We start from the raw sequence: 16,557 nt of genomic DNA, 5'->3' as shown, positions 1-16,557 counted from the left end.
CACGGCCAGAATGGCGCCAGGCGGGCTGAGACCCGGCTCTGTCTTTGGTGCTCCCCAGGCCGGTGCTGAGGGAAGGAGCAGTCGTGGCAGAGCTTCTCTTTGCCGCATTTCCAGCTTAGCTTCATTTTTGTTTGAATCTTTGTTAAGAAGGAGTTTTCTGGGACTGTCACGTTCTTTGCTCACTGGAGGGAAGAAGTGCCTCAGTTCTCCTGCCTTTTCAGCTGTTCAGGTGTGTTAGCTAAGAACCCTGGTCCTGATTCTCCTCTCACACCACTTTCATTTTGGTGTAACCTCACTTCCTTAAATGGGATTACTCCTGTGAGTGAGAGGGGAATCGGGCTCAGTGGGTTACTCCTGATTTACACTGGGGGGAGGGAGAGGGGAATTGGGCTCAGAGGGTTACTCCTGATTTACATCCAGGTAAGTGAGAGGAGGATGGGGCCCAGTGGGTTACTTCTGATTTGCACCAGGGGAGTGAGGGGGATTTGGCCCCAGTGGGTTACGCCTGATTTACACTGTGGGGAGTGAGAGGGGAATCAGGCTCAGTGGGGAGGGAGGAGGGGAGTGAGAGGGGAATCGGATGTGTAGTTTACCCAGGCTGGTCCTGCTCAGAGCTCAGTCAGTTCCCATATCCCTCTGTGACAGCCACTGCTCCCTGGTGTGCCTCTGGCCAGTTAGGCAAGGCCTGCGTTTGGGAAACAGCGTGCAGGGATTCCCTCCCGCCTCATCCCTGCAGCTGTGGGCTGGTGAGCTCAGATTACCCCTAGCTGAGCTTGCACAATCATAGCACTGTGTGCGGGTGTGCGTGGCTGAGCTTCTCCTGTTGCTGTGGGGCAGTGGGAGGGGAGTAAGTGCTACAGACAGAGCAGGAGGGATCCGCACGCACTGCGGGGTGCAGGCGATGTGCTGTGCTAAGGCCCAGGCTGGTGCCCCAGCTGAGCCTCTGGCTGGGTGGGACAGGCCACTGCGCCCTGGCTGTGCGTCTTGTGTGGTGCAGGTTTCCCACTCAGCTCTTGGAAGAGGGCTTGCTCCTCCCGGCTCCGGGAACGCCTTGTGCTGCTTGCACGCTGCCTCTGCGCCTGGCCCCGCCGCGCCTGGCAGGGCTGGGACGGTGTTGCTCACCTGCCCCTCCTCTCTGACTCACTGGTTCCCCTGGCACGGCAAGCGCCAGCGGAGTGGAGCCAGAGCGAAGACAGAGGCTGGCAGAGGGGACCAGTCGACTGTGTGGGGGGGGATTGGGAGAAACCCGTGAGTTGGATTTAAAATCAAAAGGCAGCTCCACGCTGTTTCTGGGCCGGCGCAGGGTGGAGAAGCCCGCCAGGTAAGGACGGCTCTGCTCCTTCCCAGGGGTCGGTAGGTGAGCTGGGGCGGGGGAATGAATGGAAGAGAAACCCGGGGGCCTGGGGTGGAGAAATTCGCCAGCCCTGCCAGCCCACTGGTGGTACCAGAGCACATGGCTGTGGCCTGGGAGACATTTCCTTCCTGTGCCATTCTGGGGCCCCCTGGTTCCACTGGGGCTGCGGGGAGATGGGGGAAGGAAGAGGCGAAAGGCAGCCTCCTTGTTTACCACAAGCCCTTTGTATTCAAGGAGAGTGGCTCTGGCCCTCCCCTCTCTGGAGGGTGCTAATTACAGCTCCTGGGAGGGAGAGGGCAGCTGCCATGGCAGGGCCTGAGAGGCCCCTCTTTGCTGGTACCCCGCCAGCCCCCCCAGTATGGGACTAGCAGAGTAACCTCGCTCAGCACTAAGCCAGCAGAGAGAGACCCAGGGACTTCAGTGGGCTTGGCTTAGCTCCGGGGGGAGTGCCAGCCCCAGCACTCACTACAGGAATATGTTCTCAGTGGAGACAAAACCAACCCCTAGTCCTTTCTCCGGAGCCCCCTCGCTTTCCCTCCCCTCGGTTGCAGTCTCTGGGGCTGGGGACGCTCCTTGGGGTTTTTTATTTCTGCTAAATCCCCATGGCTCAGAGTTTGCCAGCCCCCGGTGCTGACGTCTGGGCTGGCAGGAGGTTTGTGCTGTTCGGCTGGCAGAGCAGCCAGGATATGGCTCTGATGGACGGACCCGTCCGGAAGATTCACACCCAGCGGCCAGTGAGGCAGCGAATGGGGCCGAGTCACTGCCAGGAGCCCTGTGCTGTCAGGCCAGGAAACTCCAGGGCCCAGGAGTGGGTCAGAGACTACAAGTGTGAGCAGGACTGGAGCAAGGGACTTGGGGCCTCCTAAATGTCCCAGAGCCAGACCCTGAGGGAGCCATTCCTGATACAATATGGGAGGCTCCAAAGATTTAGGGGCCATTGGCCACGTGGCCTAGAGCAGTGGTTTTCAAACGGCGGGTCGCGACCCAGTACTGGGTCATGTCGGCTCTGGTCAGCATTGCCGACTAGGCCATTAAAAGTCCCGTTGGTGGTGCCACCAGGCTAAGGCAGGCTGGTCCCGGCCGGCTCTGGCACCACACTGCCCCCCAGAAGCGGCCAGCAGCGTGCTGCCCCCGCCCCGAGCACTGACTCCACACTCCTGGCCAATGGGAGCTGGGGCGGGAGGGGGCGGTGCCTGCAGGTGAGAGCTGCGCGGAGCCGCTTGTGTGCCTCTGCCTAGGAGCTGGACCTGTTGCTGGCTGCTTCTGGGGCGCAGCGTGGTCCGCGGTGCCAGGACAGGCAGGAAGCTTGACTTAGCACCCCCGCTACGCCGCTGACCTGGAGCCTCCTGAGGCAACCCCGTGTCCCAATCCCCTGCCCCAGCCCTGAGCCCCCCGCTGCACCCCAAACCACGCATCCCAGGCCCCAGCCAAGCCTGCGCCTCCAGCCCAGAGCCCTCACCCCCTCCTGCACCCCAACCTCTGTCCCAGCCCAGAGCCCCCTCCGACACCCTGAACCCCTCATTCCTGGCCCCATCCCACAGCCCTCACCCCCGCACCCTGACCCTGAGCCCCTCCCACACCCCAAACCCCTCTGCCCCAGCTCCGTTGGGTCACAGGCATCAACAAGTTTCTTCAACTGGGTCGCCAGAAAAAAGTTTGAAAACCACTGGCCTACTCGATGGGGCACTACACTGGGACTCAGGAGACCTGTCTTCTTTCTCCGGCTCCTCTGGCCTGCTGGGTGATCCCGGCAAGTCACTACCACTCCCCGTGCCTCAGTTTCCCCATCTGTACAATGGGGATGATGATCCAGACTTGCTTTGTAAAGCACTTTGAGATCTGCTGATGCAAAGCACTAGATAAGAGCAGCTATTATTTATTCATTATGATCTTGCCTTGAGTAGAAGTAGGAATCACTGGAACCTGGGCTAACGCCCATCCAGGCTTCTCTCCGATTTGCCTGGGGGCGCCTCGCAGCCCAGGGGTGTTTGAAGAATCAGCCTTTTGTGGTGTTGCCTTTGCTCTGCGCGGGTCCCTCTCCCGCTATAGAGGGGCCCCTCTCCCGCTATAGCTGGTGGCCCCTCGCTGGGACGTGCGAGTGCCAGGAACCGCTCTGCATTGTGTCCTGACCTGAGACCTGGCCTCTCCGCTCCCCTCGCCACTGAGCCCAGTGCGGGCGTGTCCTTGCTGGCCCCTGCTCCTCTGCCCTGCCTTGCTCCCCCCATGGGCCTGCCGGGTGAAATGTACAATCAGTGACTTATCGCTCTGCATGAGTAATGAGGAAGGAGACGGCTGCTTCGCCTCCTGTGACTTGCTCCCAGTTAACCCCTTCCCTGACGCCAGCGGGTTCGGGAAGGGGACTTGGCTGTCCCTGGGCAGGAGTGGAGGTGTCATGCCCTGGCCCTGCTGCCTCTCCCTGGGGGTGAGGGAACTCGGCAGCGTCCCTAGCAAACCAACCTGCCTCCCTTCCACAGAGAGCACGGGGCTGTGTGGACGCTGCGTTCATGGCTGTGTGCCCACAACAGAGCCACATGGGCTCTCGGTTTGGAGAGACGCAAGTCCGGATTTTCTGGGAGCCCAGCACGCTGAACGCTTCAGAGAATCCGGGCCACACTGTTCATCTTGAGAGTCAGACGGGCAAACACAGCCTGTACGGGGCTGGCCCTTTGTGCGTGGGCAGAGCAGGGAGGCTGGCACTGGCTTGGAGAAGGCTGCTCATGAAAGAATTGCAGACACTGGCTCAGGACGGCTGCCGAATCAAATGTGAAAACAGAGTGAGCCAGACACTCAGACGGTGTCCTCAGGGGCTGCGCTCATGGCAGATCTTCCCTCAGCAGCAGGGGCTCCTCAGCCTGATCCCCAAAAGGGATCCATGCGTGGGCAGCAGAAGGAGGGGTGGCCGTTGGCATTGGCAGGCAGGTGCCAGATGGAGTGACATGCAGGGCTGCAGCGCACGAATCACAGAGGCAAAGAGCCAAGGTTCCAACGGGCCGGAATACGGATTTCTGGTGAACTTTCCAGAGGACAAGGGGAGGGGCTAGGAAGAGGTGGGTGAGAAATATTATGATTTGTTACGGCTGTGGTGGGAGCAAGGCAGGCTTTGGCCTGGACAGGACAGGGGCATGCAGCCAGCAGGGTGATCCTGTGGGCTCTGCTCTGTTCTTGTTCATGAATTAATCCTGGCTGACACCTCAGGAAGCTTTTCCAGTTTCTTATTTTTCCCATTAAGAAAGGGATAGAAAATATCATACTGCCTCTATATAAATCCATGGGACACCCACACCTGGAGTACTGCGTGCAGATGTGGTCGCCCCATTTCAGAAAAGATGTATTGGAATTGGAAAAGGTGCAGAGATGGGTAACGCAAGTGGTTAGGGGTATGGAACGGCTTCCGTATGAGGAGAGATTTAAAAGATTGGGACTGTTCTGCTTGGAAAAGAGACGACTAAGGGGGGATATGATAGAGGTCTATAAAATCATGACTTATGTGGAGAAAGTGACCAGGGAAGTGTTATTTACCCCTTCACATAACACTAGAATCAAGGGTCATCTAGGGAAATTAATAGACAGCAGGTTTAAAACAAACAAAAGGAAGCATTTCTTCACACAATGCACAGTCAACCTGTGGAACTCCTTGCCAGGGGATGTTGTGAAGGCCAAGACTATAACAGGGTTAAAAAAGAGAACTAGATAAGTTTCTGGATAATAGGTCCACCTGTGGCCATTAGCCAGGATGGTCAGGGACACAACCCCATACACTAGGTGTCCCTAAAGCTCTGACTGCCAGATGCTGGGCATGGACGATAGGATGGTTCACTCCCTCTGAAGCACCTGGCACTGGCCACTGTTGAAAGACCGGAGACTGAGCTAGCTGGACCTTGGGTCTGACCCAGTCTGGCTGTTCGGATGTTCTTATGCTCAGTTCCCGCCCTGGGTGCTGTGCAGCTCACACGCCTCCCCCTGAACCAGGGACCTGGCCGTGAGGGAGCAGGGGTGGATTTGTAGGGCTGCTGAGGTTTGGATGCAAAACCAAGTGGAATCTGGATTGTTGTGCTGGGATTCCCAACTAGCCAGGCTGAACTCAGGGGATGAGGACATGGGGGTGGGAAGAAATGAGGGGGATGGGTCCCGCCCCGGAGCCCATTACAGTGGGGGCGTAGGCCCCCCACTGACATCGGCAGCTCCGGTGCTGGCCTCACACTGGGCAGCTCTGCACCGTGCCCGTTTCCCAGCTGACAGATGTTAGAGTTAAACAAAACCTGGGCTTGGTGCCCAGAGAAACTGGCCATTCCCTTGACTGAACCTGCCAGGGCCAGGGGGCGAATCCTTTGTCACAGGGAGCGGGAGGGGCCCTTCCCCTGCTGCTGAGGCAGGAGCCTGGGAGTGGGACTAAGTGAGCTCAGGGTGCTGGAGGGGGGAGACACAGACAGCCTGGAGCCGCAGCAAGAGGGAGAGGAGAAAGGAAGAGCTGGCCAGGACCGGGGGAGGGGTGGAGGCGTCATCTGGGGGAGGGGTGGGGGTGCGGGTGCCGGCTGGGAGCAGGCGGAGGGGTGGAATTAGGGAGCCAGCCAGGGGCGGGGGAGGGTATGACATCCCAGTGGACATGGGGTGGGATGGAGCGGGGTGGTTGTCCAGCGGTGGGTGGATGCGGGAGGCAGGACAGAGACCGGCGGGGACTTGAGCTAAACTCTCAGGTTATGTCTACACTGTGATGAACCCGTGGCTGGCCCAGCTAAGCTGCCTTGGGGCCGCGAGGCTCGGGCCATGGGGCTGTAGAATTGCAGGGTAGATGATTGGGCTCAGGGACACTCCCCACTCCCGGGGTCCCAGAGCCTGGTCTCCAGCCCAAGCCCCGTGAGGTTGCGTCAGCAGAGCCGGGCCAGCTGCGGGTGTTCGTGGCCGTGTAGACGTACCTCAGCTGCTGCTCAGCAGCGCCCCACGCTCAGCGCTAGCTCTGCCTGTATCAGAGGGGGGCGCCAGAGCAGATCTGCAGGGACCCTGCAACCCCGGAGCCGGCACTGTGCTCCCAGGCATGCTCCTCGGCCGACTCGCAGGGAGCCTGGGGCGGGCACAGTGCCTGAATTTCCCCACTGTGTGACTCACAGCATACAGCTGGCCTGCCCGGTGACTCTGGGGAATCGGTGCCAGCGGCTGCAGCAGCCTCACCAGTTTCCTCACCACCGTGTGGCCGCTGCTGAGCCTGTGCCAGGGGTTGTGCCCTGGACCCGAGTTCCTGGCATAGCCCCATAGGCAGAACACAGCCTGTGAGTGGTCCCGACAGGGGGGCCCATGTGCAAGGTGGTTCACAGGGGGCTCCTGGGGATTCAGCCAAACAGTTTGGGGCCCAACTTTCCAAGTGACCTCTGATTTGAGGGGCCTCCACTTTGGGGGTCTCAGTGGATCTGATTTACGGGGTGCGAGGAAGCTGGGGTGACCTGTGGATGTTCAGCACCTTTGGCCCCAGGCCCTGGCTGGGGGTATTTAGGCTCCTGAAATTCAGAGGCTGCATCTGAGAGCTCGTCGGCTGGAGCAGGATGGTACTGGGAGTATCTGCTGTCAGGGCTGGGTGCCCGCGCTGGCTAGGCACGCGGCTCAGCCTGTAGCTCCCCTCGGGAAACGGACTGGGTTTCTGCCCGCGCTCCGTTCAGAAGAACTGGCTAAATCAATCAGGGCAGGTCTGCAGGAGTACGCGGAGCCAGCGCCAGTCTGGTGGCTTGTGGTTTCCGCTCACAGTGAGGCGAACGGTGAGCAGCTCGGCTCAGGAACCCGAAAGTGCGAGTGAAACTCGGTGGCTGGGATTCCAGCGTTTTCTGAAACTGCTGGGGGGCTGGGCCCTGTGAACCGAAAGGTGGTGTTCTGCGTGCCGTGCTTGGCTGGCAGACTCGGCTGGGATCTGGCTGGTGAGACGCCAGCCAATGGAGCGACTGCGTGAAAGTCACCGGCCCCAGGGTCCCGCTCTCCAGAGCGCAGCACACCAGGAGGCTGGCCAGGGGCCACCCAGAGTGGCTGCACTTTTGCTCCATCGGCGCAGGGACCCGGGGTGTAGTTAGGTGGCTGCTTATGCCAGCTTGCTTTCGTCACCCCAGCAAAGGTCGCATTTTGCACTGGTGCAGAGGGTCTACCCCAGCAGCGTGCCCTGGGGACCCACAGAGATACAGATACGCAGGGCGGGGGAATTTGCTTTCTTTCTGGGTGGGCTCCCTCTGCCCCTCCCCTAGGGAGCCGCCAGTCCCAGGATAAGCTCCAGACAGGAACTCTGGGAGACTTTCAGTTTCTCATGTAACAGGCTGACTCAGCTGGCGGGGGCGGGGAGACAGGCGCAAACGCCGGCTCTGCCCCCAGGGGAATAGCTGCAGGGTGAGCAGCAGTGATGGGACAGGTGGCCCCCAGGGCTCCACTCTCGCAGGCTGGGGGCCACGCAGTGGGCCTGGGGCAGCCAGTGCCTGTGGCCCCTACAGCTCCAGAGGAACAGTGCACTCCAGCTGCCCGCAGGGCTTTCCTGCGCCAGGGGATGGAGGGACGGAGAGGCAGGGAAAGGGCTTGGGGAAGGGGATGAGCTGCCAGTCCCCAGGGGTGCCATCTGAGATGCCCTCTAGGGGCCTCAGCAGCTCCCGGCCCCAGCTCCCCCCCATACAGCCTGGTGCAGCGTCGGAGAGCTTGGGCCAAAGCTCCGGAGCAGCTAATGTTCTAGGTGAACCCGGGGGGCCTGAGGCAAACCCCGAGCCTCGTCCAGGGCCAGTCTGCACCGTGGGCCCAGCTCCCTTTGCAGGGCAGCTCAGACGGGAGCTTGGTGAGAAGGCACGAGAAGGAACGTTCCAGCTGAACGAATGCCCCAGTGTGTGTGTGTGTGTGTGTGTGCGCGCGATGGCCTTACACAACTCTGTGTGTGTACCAAGTATCAGAGGGGTAGCCGTGCTAGTCTGTATCCACAAGAACAACTGCCACCAGACTCCTCGTTGTTTGTGTGTGTGATGGCCTTACACAACTCTGTGTGTGTGTTTCTATGTGCTAACCATGTGTGTGTCTGTGCGATGGCCTTACACAACACTGTGTGTGTGTGTGTGAAGCACTTCTGAGTCTTTGTCTTTTATTTAACCAGTTCCCACTCAGGGTCGCCCACTCCCGGGAGCCCCGGCGTGGGTCTCTGCCCCTCACTGTTCCTGCCCCCGGGGCCACCACCGCCCATGGAGAGTAAAGAGGACGTCAGCGACTCGGACAGCGGGATCATGCTGCACTCAGGTGGGTGAATGGCAGGGAAAGTCCAGCTGCCTCCCTCTGCATCGGCCTGGGGCTGGAATGTGAGCCCAGGAAGGCGGGTGTGGGGGGAAAAGCTGTTCTGGGTCAGTGTCTCTTCTGGGGATTCCCCTCCTGGGCCCTTCTCAAGGTAGGTTTCCCTGCATTGAGAGCTGTGTCTGGAGGGGGAGGCCATTTGCCAGGGACACATGAGCCCTGAAGTGCCTGTATATCAGACACATCCGTCCTGTAACTGTAACCATAGGCACGGCCGCGCTAGCAGGGGCTGCGGGTTGGGAGAGAGGGGCACCGGCAGAGCTGTGGAGACCCAGGGCTGGGCTGGCAGGGGCTGCGGGTTGGGAGTGAGGGGCACCAGCAGAACCGGTGGGGAGCCCCAGGCTGGGGTAGCAGAGGGGCTGTGTGTTAGGACGGAGGAGCAGCAGCAGATTGGCCTGTGTGAGGAGAGCCTGGGGTGGCTGAAGATCCGGGAGTGAGTGGAGTCATCAATGTATCTGTGAACTTCCAGTTTTCAGCATTTATTTGGCTAAAATAATCAGCTGATACTGTCACAATCCCCCCTCCCACCCCGCCCTCAGATTTTCCAGTTGAAAATCCTGTTCCCTATGTGCCCAGTCGTTCCCGAAGTCAGTCTAAAGGTGCCCCCCACACCTAGAGATGCTGGTCGGAGGGCGGGGGGAGGTTGAGGATGTCCCCAGCTCCATGAAGGTTGAGACCTTACCTTGAATCCCCTGGGCTGTCAGTGAGCGGGGCACGGTAACCACTGCTAAGATTTACAGCTGGATTCACTGATGAGAACACTGCCTTCAGGATCAGGCCCCCGGTCCAGGACCTTAGCTCCGGCAGGGGCCGGTACCAGATGTGTCAGAGGAAGCTTCTTAGCTCCAGGCAGCTCAGGAAAGTCTGCAGCATGGAACGGAAATGGCCAGGAGTGGCGACTGCACCCATGCTACAGGCGTGCTGAGCTCTCGGCAAAATCCAGCCCCAAGGGCAGGTGCTGAGCCGTAGGAAATTCTGGGCTAAAAGGAACGTCCTGGTGCGAAGGGGAGACATGCCTCTCTCCTGCCCCTCCATTTGCATTCCGCTCCCAGGACCCAGCTCAGCCCCCGCTGTAGATGAAACCAGCAGTGTTTCCACTCAGAAACCTGCAGTCAGGGCTCCCTGCTGTATCTGATGGCAGTGACCTGGAGCTGGCTGCAGCCTGCTGATGCTCCAGCTAGAAACATTCCAGGCTGGGCTGGGAGCCTGTTCTTTGAAGTGCCACTTACCCTGAGATGGGCCATTCCTGCTCTGGGATAGCCCTAAAGGTCAGCTTTTTTAGGTACCAGCCCCACTCCCGCTCCAGGGAGGGCCTGAAGGGCAGCTCTGTCTGGGTCATTAAACATCAGCTCTCAGGGTCACCTGGTTCCAGCAGGGCCCCCGCTCCAGCCCACAGAGGGTGAGGAGTGGCACTGGGCTGACAGGCTGGGGCAGGGAACTAGCCTCAGATGCACTGTGGGAAGTATCAGAGCGGGCTGAAAATTGGAATTTCTGTCCCATGGAAAATTCCGATATTTCTAAATTAATTTTTATCCCAAATTGGGCTGAAAAGTCAAAAGATTGTGGTCACATGACTTCCATGATGCACTGCCTCGGTTAACTACAGGGTGACCGCAGTGCATCATGGGAGATATAGCCCAGCCAGGAGCCCTGTCCCTAGAGGCCGGTGGGGGCACGAGTGCTGGTGGACAGATTAATGTAAAACTGACTCGGAATGAAACCTGGGTTTGACAAACCAGAGCGTCGCCGCTGGGCTGGCCCAGCCCAGACCCGAATCTCCCATTTTGATTTTCCCAATAGAAAATCAACACATTTTGGCAAAATTGAAATTTTTCCTGCGGAAAATTTTGATTTGACAGTTAGTGCATCTTGCATCAAAAAAACACATTTAGATGGGAAATTCCAGACCCCCGAGTAAATCCTCAGTCAGATCAGTGACGCTGGTGGGCTTGGCAGCCGGATCAGCCAACACCTCCCAGCTGCTAACGCGAAGTGAGCAGAATTGGAGGACGCTCGATCCCTCTGGACTGGTGGGGAGCTCTGCGGGGCAGGGCCGTCTCTGGGCTCTTTTTCAACACAGGGACTAGCATCCTGGGATGCCCTTGAGCAAGCTGCAGAGAGCAGCATAACACACAGTGAATCCACTTGTTTAGTTAAATCTTCACAACGGCTCCAACAGCAGGTTGGTTTCTGTTGTTATTCAGAGGGAGAAACTGAGGCACAGAGAGGGGCAGTGACTTGTCCGAGGCCACGGGGGGGAGTCACTGTCGGTGACTGGAGTAGAGCCATCGATTTCCTGGTGCCCAGCCCTGCGCATGGCGTGGAGGCTGCCACTCTCATCCTGGAAAGGGGCAGTGTCCCCAGCCAAGGTGACTTGTGTGAATGAAGGTGCCCGAGCTGGCTGGGGGAGAAACCAGCTCGGGGTGAGCTGCAGAGATGGCACAAGATATGGTGCCCAAGCCCCAGGCACCTTAGAATCCAAGGCCCCAAGTGGCCCCAGTCTGTGCTCAGGGCTGGCCCTGCGTCTCCCCTCTGGCTGCTGAATCGCGACTCCTGCTCTCATCCCCCACAGGCCAGGACAGCCCCGTGTCTCTGCTGAAGGACCTGACCCAGGCGGTGCGCAAGCAGCAGCAGGAACTGGCGGCGCGGCTGGAGGCCTGTCTGGTGGAGCTGAGGAAGCTGTGTCTGCGCGAGGCAGTAAGGAGCCCTGGATCTCTTGGGCTGGGCCTGGCGGCGGGTTGGCTGGATGGAGATTGTTCGGCCACCTCTCGTTTGGAGAGGAACCTGGTGGCTTTCCAGGAACTTGGGGATCCCTGCGTGTGACGGAGGGGGCTCCACCAGGTAGCCCAAAGTCACAGCTTCTACCTAGGGTGGCCAGTTTTGGTGGGACTTACTCCTGGAGGTTTCATCACAAGACAGTATCTTTAATTAAAGATTAATATTAATTCCTGGAGACTCCAGGCCAGTCCTGGAGCGCTGGCAACCCCCTGGCCTTGATCGCAGGCTGCCACGGCCAGGCCGGATGGCTGGGGCAAACCTTAGCCCTGGCACTGAGGGGTTAGTTTGGGCCCATAGCTGCTCTGGTGTCTGGGCTATCCCGGGAGGACGGGGAATACATGGCAGTGCCAGTCAGTTAGTGCAAAGGTAACAATGTGCTAGGGCCACGTGCGTGTTGGCTGGTGTGCCCGCTCCTCCGGGGCCTGCCCCCCCAGGGCCACGTGCGTGTAGGGTGGGAGCACACTCCTACGCAGGACACGCTCCCCAGTGCGCCCCGGCTCCTCACCCATCTCTGGTGGAAAAGACATGCCATGTGTGATCCCTTCTTCCCCTGGTGGTGCCCTGTGCTGCCCTGGAGGCTGATGTCTGTCCCTGCCCTCCCCAGGAGCTCACGGGCATACTGCCGCAGGAGTACCCCCTGAAGCAGGGGGACAGGCCCCCCATGGTGCGGCGGAGGATTGGCACCGCATTCAAACTGGACGAGAAGACAATCATCTCACGAGGAGTGGTAAGGAGCCTGCTGAAGCCCGGGGATCTCTCCCTGGCGTTAGGCAGGGCACGGATGGGTCACCGCCACCACTGCATGGTGGCTCGTGTGAAATGAGTTTGGAGGGTCTCAGAACAGTTCCACAGTCCGCAGCACCCCCACAAGCCCGGTCTGGTGGGCTCTGGCTCGGTTGGTCCACAGCACGGGAACTGCTCCGGCCCCTTGTTGGCTTTCTCAGCGCGGAGGCCAAAGAGTGAGGAGGCCCTTCCAGGTCAGGGGGAGGCAGCAGTGAGGGGACGGATGCTTCCCTTGCGGTACCCGCCCGGTAGATCAACGGAGTCTCCAGGCTGCCCCACCCCATCGGTACTGAAAACGACCCGGATGCCTGTCCCAGCCGGCTCTGTCTGTCCCTGGCCGTCTCCAAGGGAGGAGAGCCCAGCACTGAGGGGTGGTGCACAGCAAGCTGGAGCTGTCCCAGCTCTTGTGAGGAAGCCCAAAGGTGCTGAGGCTTTGATGCTCAAGCTAGCAGGGTCGGGGGAGGGGAAAGGGCGTGGCTCCATCAAATGGGCAGAGTCCATTGATGCTTGATTTGCAAGAGTTCGTTAACATGCCAAACTCTCCACCTCCTGGTGACCTCTGCCTCAGCCTCCTCTGCCAGCCCACGCCCCAAGATAATGACCCAGCGTCCAGAGTGGTGCTGAGGATGGGGGGGATGAGAGGGGGGGACGACTGCTCCCTCTGGCGGGAGGGAGAGGTGGGAGCATGTTTCCTCTCCCTTGACTCCAGTCTTGGGGACCAGCCTGTTCAGCCTCTGCCTTAGCACCTCAGGAGACACAGCCGGAGCCGGGAGCCCAGTGTGCAGCGATTCCCGCACCGGGGGGCAGGCGGGGCTCTCTCCAGAGCCTGAATCGTTCCTGGGACTCCCCGCTAGCTGGGGCTGAGCGTGCCGCGTGTGCAGCGCTCCCAGCCCTGCGGGCCCACGCGGGGGAGAGCACAGGGCGGGGAACCAGTTCAGACTCCGTATGGCTGCTTTGGGGCGCACCCGGGATCTGGACTTCCCTGGGGCCAGGGTGTTTCCTGATCTGTCCAGTGGGGCAGGGGTAGAGTCAGGGCGGGGCCGAGGGGGGTCGAGCACCCACTGGCACAAGCAGAAGTCAGCGCCTATGGAAGCCTCAGGTTTCCCCTGAGCGAAGGCCTGGCTGGACGTGGTTCCTCCTAGCCCCAAGCGCTGTTCCATGGCTTGTGTCCTCCTCCCATCCAGGACCCGCTGAGCACGCTGGAGAGAGACCTGGCCTTGCAGCTGCAGATTGCCGCAGCCACGCATCGCCTCTACCGGGAAGAGAACATCAGCAAGCACCTCAAGAAGCGGCGGAAGAACATGGTGCTGAAGGAGGAGAAGAAGCTGAAGGAGCTGGAGAATGCCCTCAATGAGTGCCGCTTGAGGGCCGCGCAGGAGCCCAGGCCCAGCTCCATGGCCCTCGGGGGTGAGCTGCGTGTGCAGGCCAGATCTTGGCCTACTGCTCCATCAAGGCCTGCCTGGTGCGAGAGAGAGCGGGCGTGATCCAGTGGGAGCCCCTGGCACAGCCCCACTGCTTTCCCAGAGATCGGCTGCCTCTGGCTTGCCCGGCTCCAAGGAGCAAAGGGCCTTGTCTGTAGCCTTGGCGTGCCTGGGGCTGGCACTGCGTGGCTCAGCCCGTGTGGGGGTTTGTCCTGCCCCAATGGTTGGCATGTTAACTGTGCCGCGGGACGTGTCGGCCGGGGGGTAGGTGGTAACATCCATGACTCCTTGGTAGAGCTGTACAGGGAACGCCAGCACTGCCCCGATCACCGAGACTGGCTGTCCGCTGGGTTATTGCTATAGCTTCACACGCTGGCAGGGTCTCCTGTAGCCCCAAAGAGCTCCAAAGAGGGTCTCACTGGTCCGCCAGGGCCAGTCTCCCGGCTCTGCAAATGTTCGGTAATGGCTGTTGCTGAGGAAGGAGAGGGCAGGGCCCCCGAGCTCAGCTGCGCCTTGGAGGTACGTGACTGGGGGCGAGCTCTCCCGGGCTCCTCTGCTAATGAAGTTAAACCCTTGGCCAGGAGATGAAGCTACACTTGTCTCAGCTCCCCAACGAATAGCTGGAGGTTATGGAGCTTTCCCAGGGCTCCTGCAGCAGCCTGTTCCAGAGGTCTCTTCTTCCAGCTAAAAGCACCAAGCTTTGCTTTCCTCCTGCGGTGCCTGAAAGAGGGGAGTCAGACCAGTTACTCCTGAGTGACACCAGTGCGAGTGGGAGAAGAATCAGGCCCACCAACTTGCCCGAGTGGTCATCCCCGGCAGCACCCTGAACTGCCCGTCCCAGTCTGGCTTCACTTGCCTTCCTGGACTCCGTTTCTCAAACTGCTGCTGTCTCTCCTGCATGCTTCTGTCTGTCCCCTCCCCAGAGCTCCCGCTGCACTCCCCCACCTCAGGGCTGTGGCAGGCAGGGCAGGAGGTGTTTCCATAGATCATGTGTTCATCCAGAAATGCTGATTTGTGCCAAGCGAAGCCGTTCGTGGAGTCCATTTGGAGTCAGCGAATCTCCTGACTCAGAAAAACGTGCGCGGGAGGTGGGGGAATGTTTCAAAATTGTTGAAGTGGTTTGTTGTGATATTTTCAAAATGAAAAATTCCAGTTTTCCAATTCCAAAAGACTTTTGGTTTCAAAATTGAAGCTCCTTAGACAAAACAAAGATTTTAAAAAGAGAAACAAGTGGAAACTGAAATGAAATGTTTCAAAATGATTAAAATGAAAACAGAATGTTTTGAGTCACTCGAACCAAAACTGTTGCAGTTTTTGGTTAACTAATATTTTCAAGAGTTTGACTTTTTGTCCCAATTCAAAATGGGAACATGTTCAAACTCCTGACAGTTTTGGAGGGCTGAGACATCATGTTGCCTCCACCTCTAGCTGTGAGCAGCGCGAAGGAGAGCGGAAGAATTCAGAATAGTATTTTGCCTTTTTACAGGGCCTTTCAGCTGAGGCCCTCAAAGCTCTTTTCAGACATTAATTAATGAAAGCATCCCAACAGCCCTGAGGCAGGTAGTGGATAATCCGGGGCAATTCCAATCCTTGTCGAAATGCAGCCTACTCTGAAGTGGAGCCCAGGGGCTGTTGAACAGCTGAAAGCATCCGTGTAGAACAGGCAGTTAGGATTGTCCCGTTGAAAGCTCAGGGATTTGGGCGGGCTGGTGGAACTTGGCCTGTGGTGCAGGTGAAGGGGAGCCTCTGAGCCACGTCTGACATTGGCTGGCTCGTCGTCTCCACCCAGGGCTCACCTGACAGACCAGAGGCACAAAGATGAGGGGACTTCCCAGGCACCATGGTCCTCTCCCCACCCAGCCCCTGAGGTGATGCAGGCAGAGTGCAGGGCAGGGAAAGGAGAGTGAAAAGGCTCTCGGTCTCCCCAAAAGGGACTGAGCGTGTGTCTGGGCGTGGGGCTGCTTTCTGAGCCAGCAGGCGGGCTGGGGGCTGTGGCGGAGTGGGGGCGAGAGGCAGCGCACTCGACTTCTCTGCAGGGGCCAGGGGACTCTCGCTGCTGCGTGGCCTGGCCTGAGCTCTGGGGTCTACGCTGTGTGCCCTCCCCTCTGGTACCCTGCTTCCCCCCCGCGCCCCCCGGCTGGCATCTCCCTTCCAGAGAGGGGTGGCCGGGGCGCAGCTAGTGAGACCAGGGCAGCGATGGGGGTGCCATCACACCTGCAGTGCTCATGTGCCGGTGCCCTCTGAAGGGCTCCCCGTGTCTGGGGATGGGCGAGGGGAGCTGAAACCCGCAGGAGCAGCTGCTAGGCCCAGCTCAGCAGAGAGGAGCGGGTGGGAAGCCTGTAGGGACATGCCTCCTGCGTGGTGCCAGTTAACCCTTCAGGCACCAAAGTGCTCCCTGCCTCCACCAGCTTGATCCTGCCTGGGATGGTCCCACGTTCCTTTGATGGTGCAAACCCCACGGGTTCCACCGCAGAGGCAGCTGCATTGCAGTGGTGGGTGAGGTGGCCCCGGAGAGGTTGGAGCTCGTGGGACAACAGACACTTTCACTGTTGCTGTGCATAGTTAACCCCAGCTCCTGGAGCCGAGGCAGAGCTGCGGGAGACCCAGCCCCACTCGTGTAGCTGTGTTAGGGGTTTGTGCAGCGCTCGCACAGCACGGCCAGTGCGTCTACGTGCTGCTGGAATCCCAACAATCCCTGCTGACTGAGGCCCCATGGAGAGTCAGTGGGATCTGTGTTACGGCCCCTGGCCGAGCCCAGTGAGCGTCGCTGCCCTTCCTCACCTCTGCCTCTTTCCCCATTGCTTCCCTAGAGCTGAGCTCCTCGGATGACAGCTCCCTCTCCGATGCCGTCCTGCTGGAGGAGGGTAAGGCATGAGCAGGGTTTGGATTTTCCCTTCCTGTGGGCAGGGCATGCGGGCAGGGCAGTGTCTG

At 59.5% G+C, this 16,557-nt stretch overlaps 1 protein-coding gene across 3 annotated transcripts in view; it reads left to right on the top strand.

The window, feature by feature from the left end:
- The window catches only part of INAVA (innate immunity activator), a 34,828-nt gene that overhangs the window by 9,532 nt on the left and 8,739 nt on the right, over positions 1-16,557 (top strand). Inside the window, exons 1-6 of one of the 3 annotated variants that reach the window (XM_027834776.3) lie at positions 817-1,321; positions 8,454-8,593; positions 11,217-11,341; positions 12,027-12,149; positions 13,390-13,612; positions 16,437-16,490. In XM_027834776.3, the coding sequence (XP_027690577.2) occupies positions 8,539-8,593; positions 11,217-11,341; positions 12,027-12,149; positions 13,390-13,612; positions 16,437-16,490 (580 nt within the window). In that variant the 5' untranslated portion in view covers positions 817-1,321; positions 8,454-8,538. Of the gene's footprint in view, positions 1-816; positions 1,322-8,453; positions 8,594-11,216; positions 11,342-12,026; positions 12,150-13,389; positions 13,613-16,436; positions 16,491-16,557 lie in introns of those variants that run through there. The other 2 variants (XM_027834775.3, XM_043533668.1) reach the window with 2 other exon arrangements.

This window comes from Chelonia mydas, chromosome 21 (assembly GCF_015237465.2).
Source record: "Chelonia mydas isolate rCheMyd1 chromosome 21, rCheMyd1.pri.v2, whole genome shotgun sequence".
NCBI lineage: Eukaryota > Metazoa > Chordata > Testudines > Cheloniidae > Chelonia > Chelonia mydas.
This window is presented reverse-complemented; position numbering and strand designations above follow the sequence as displayed.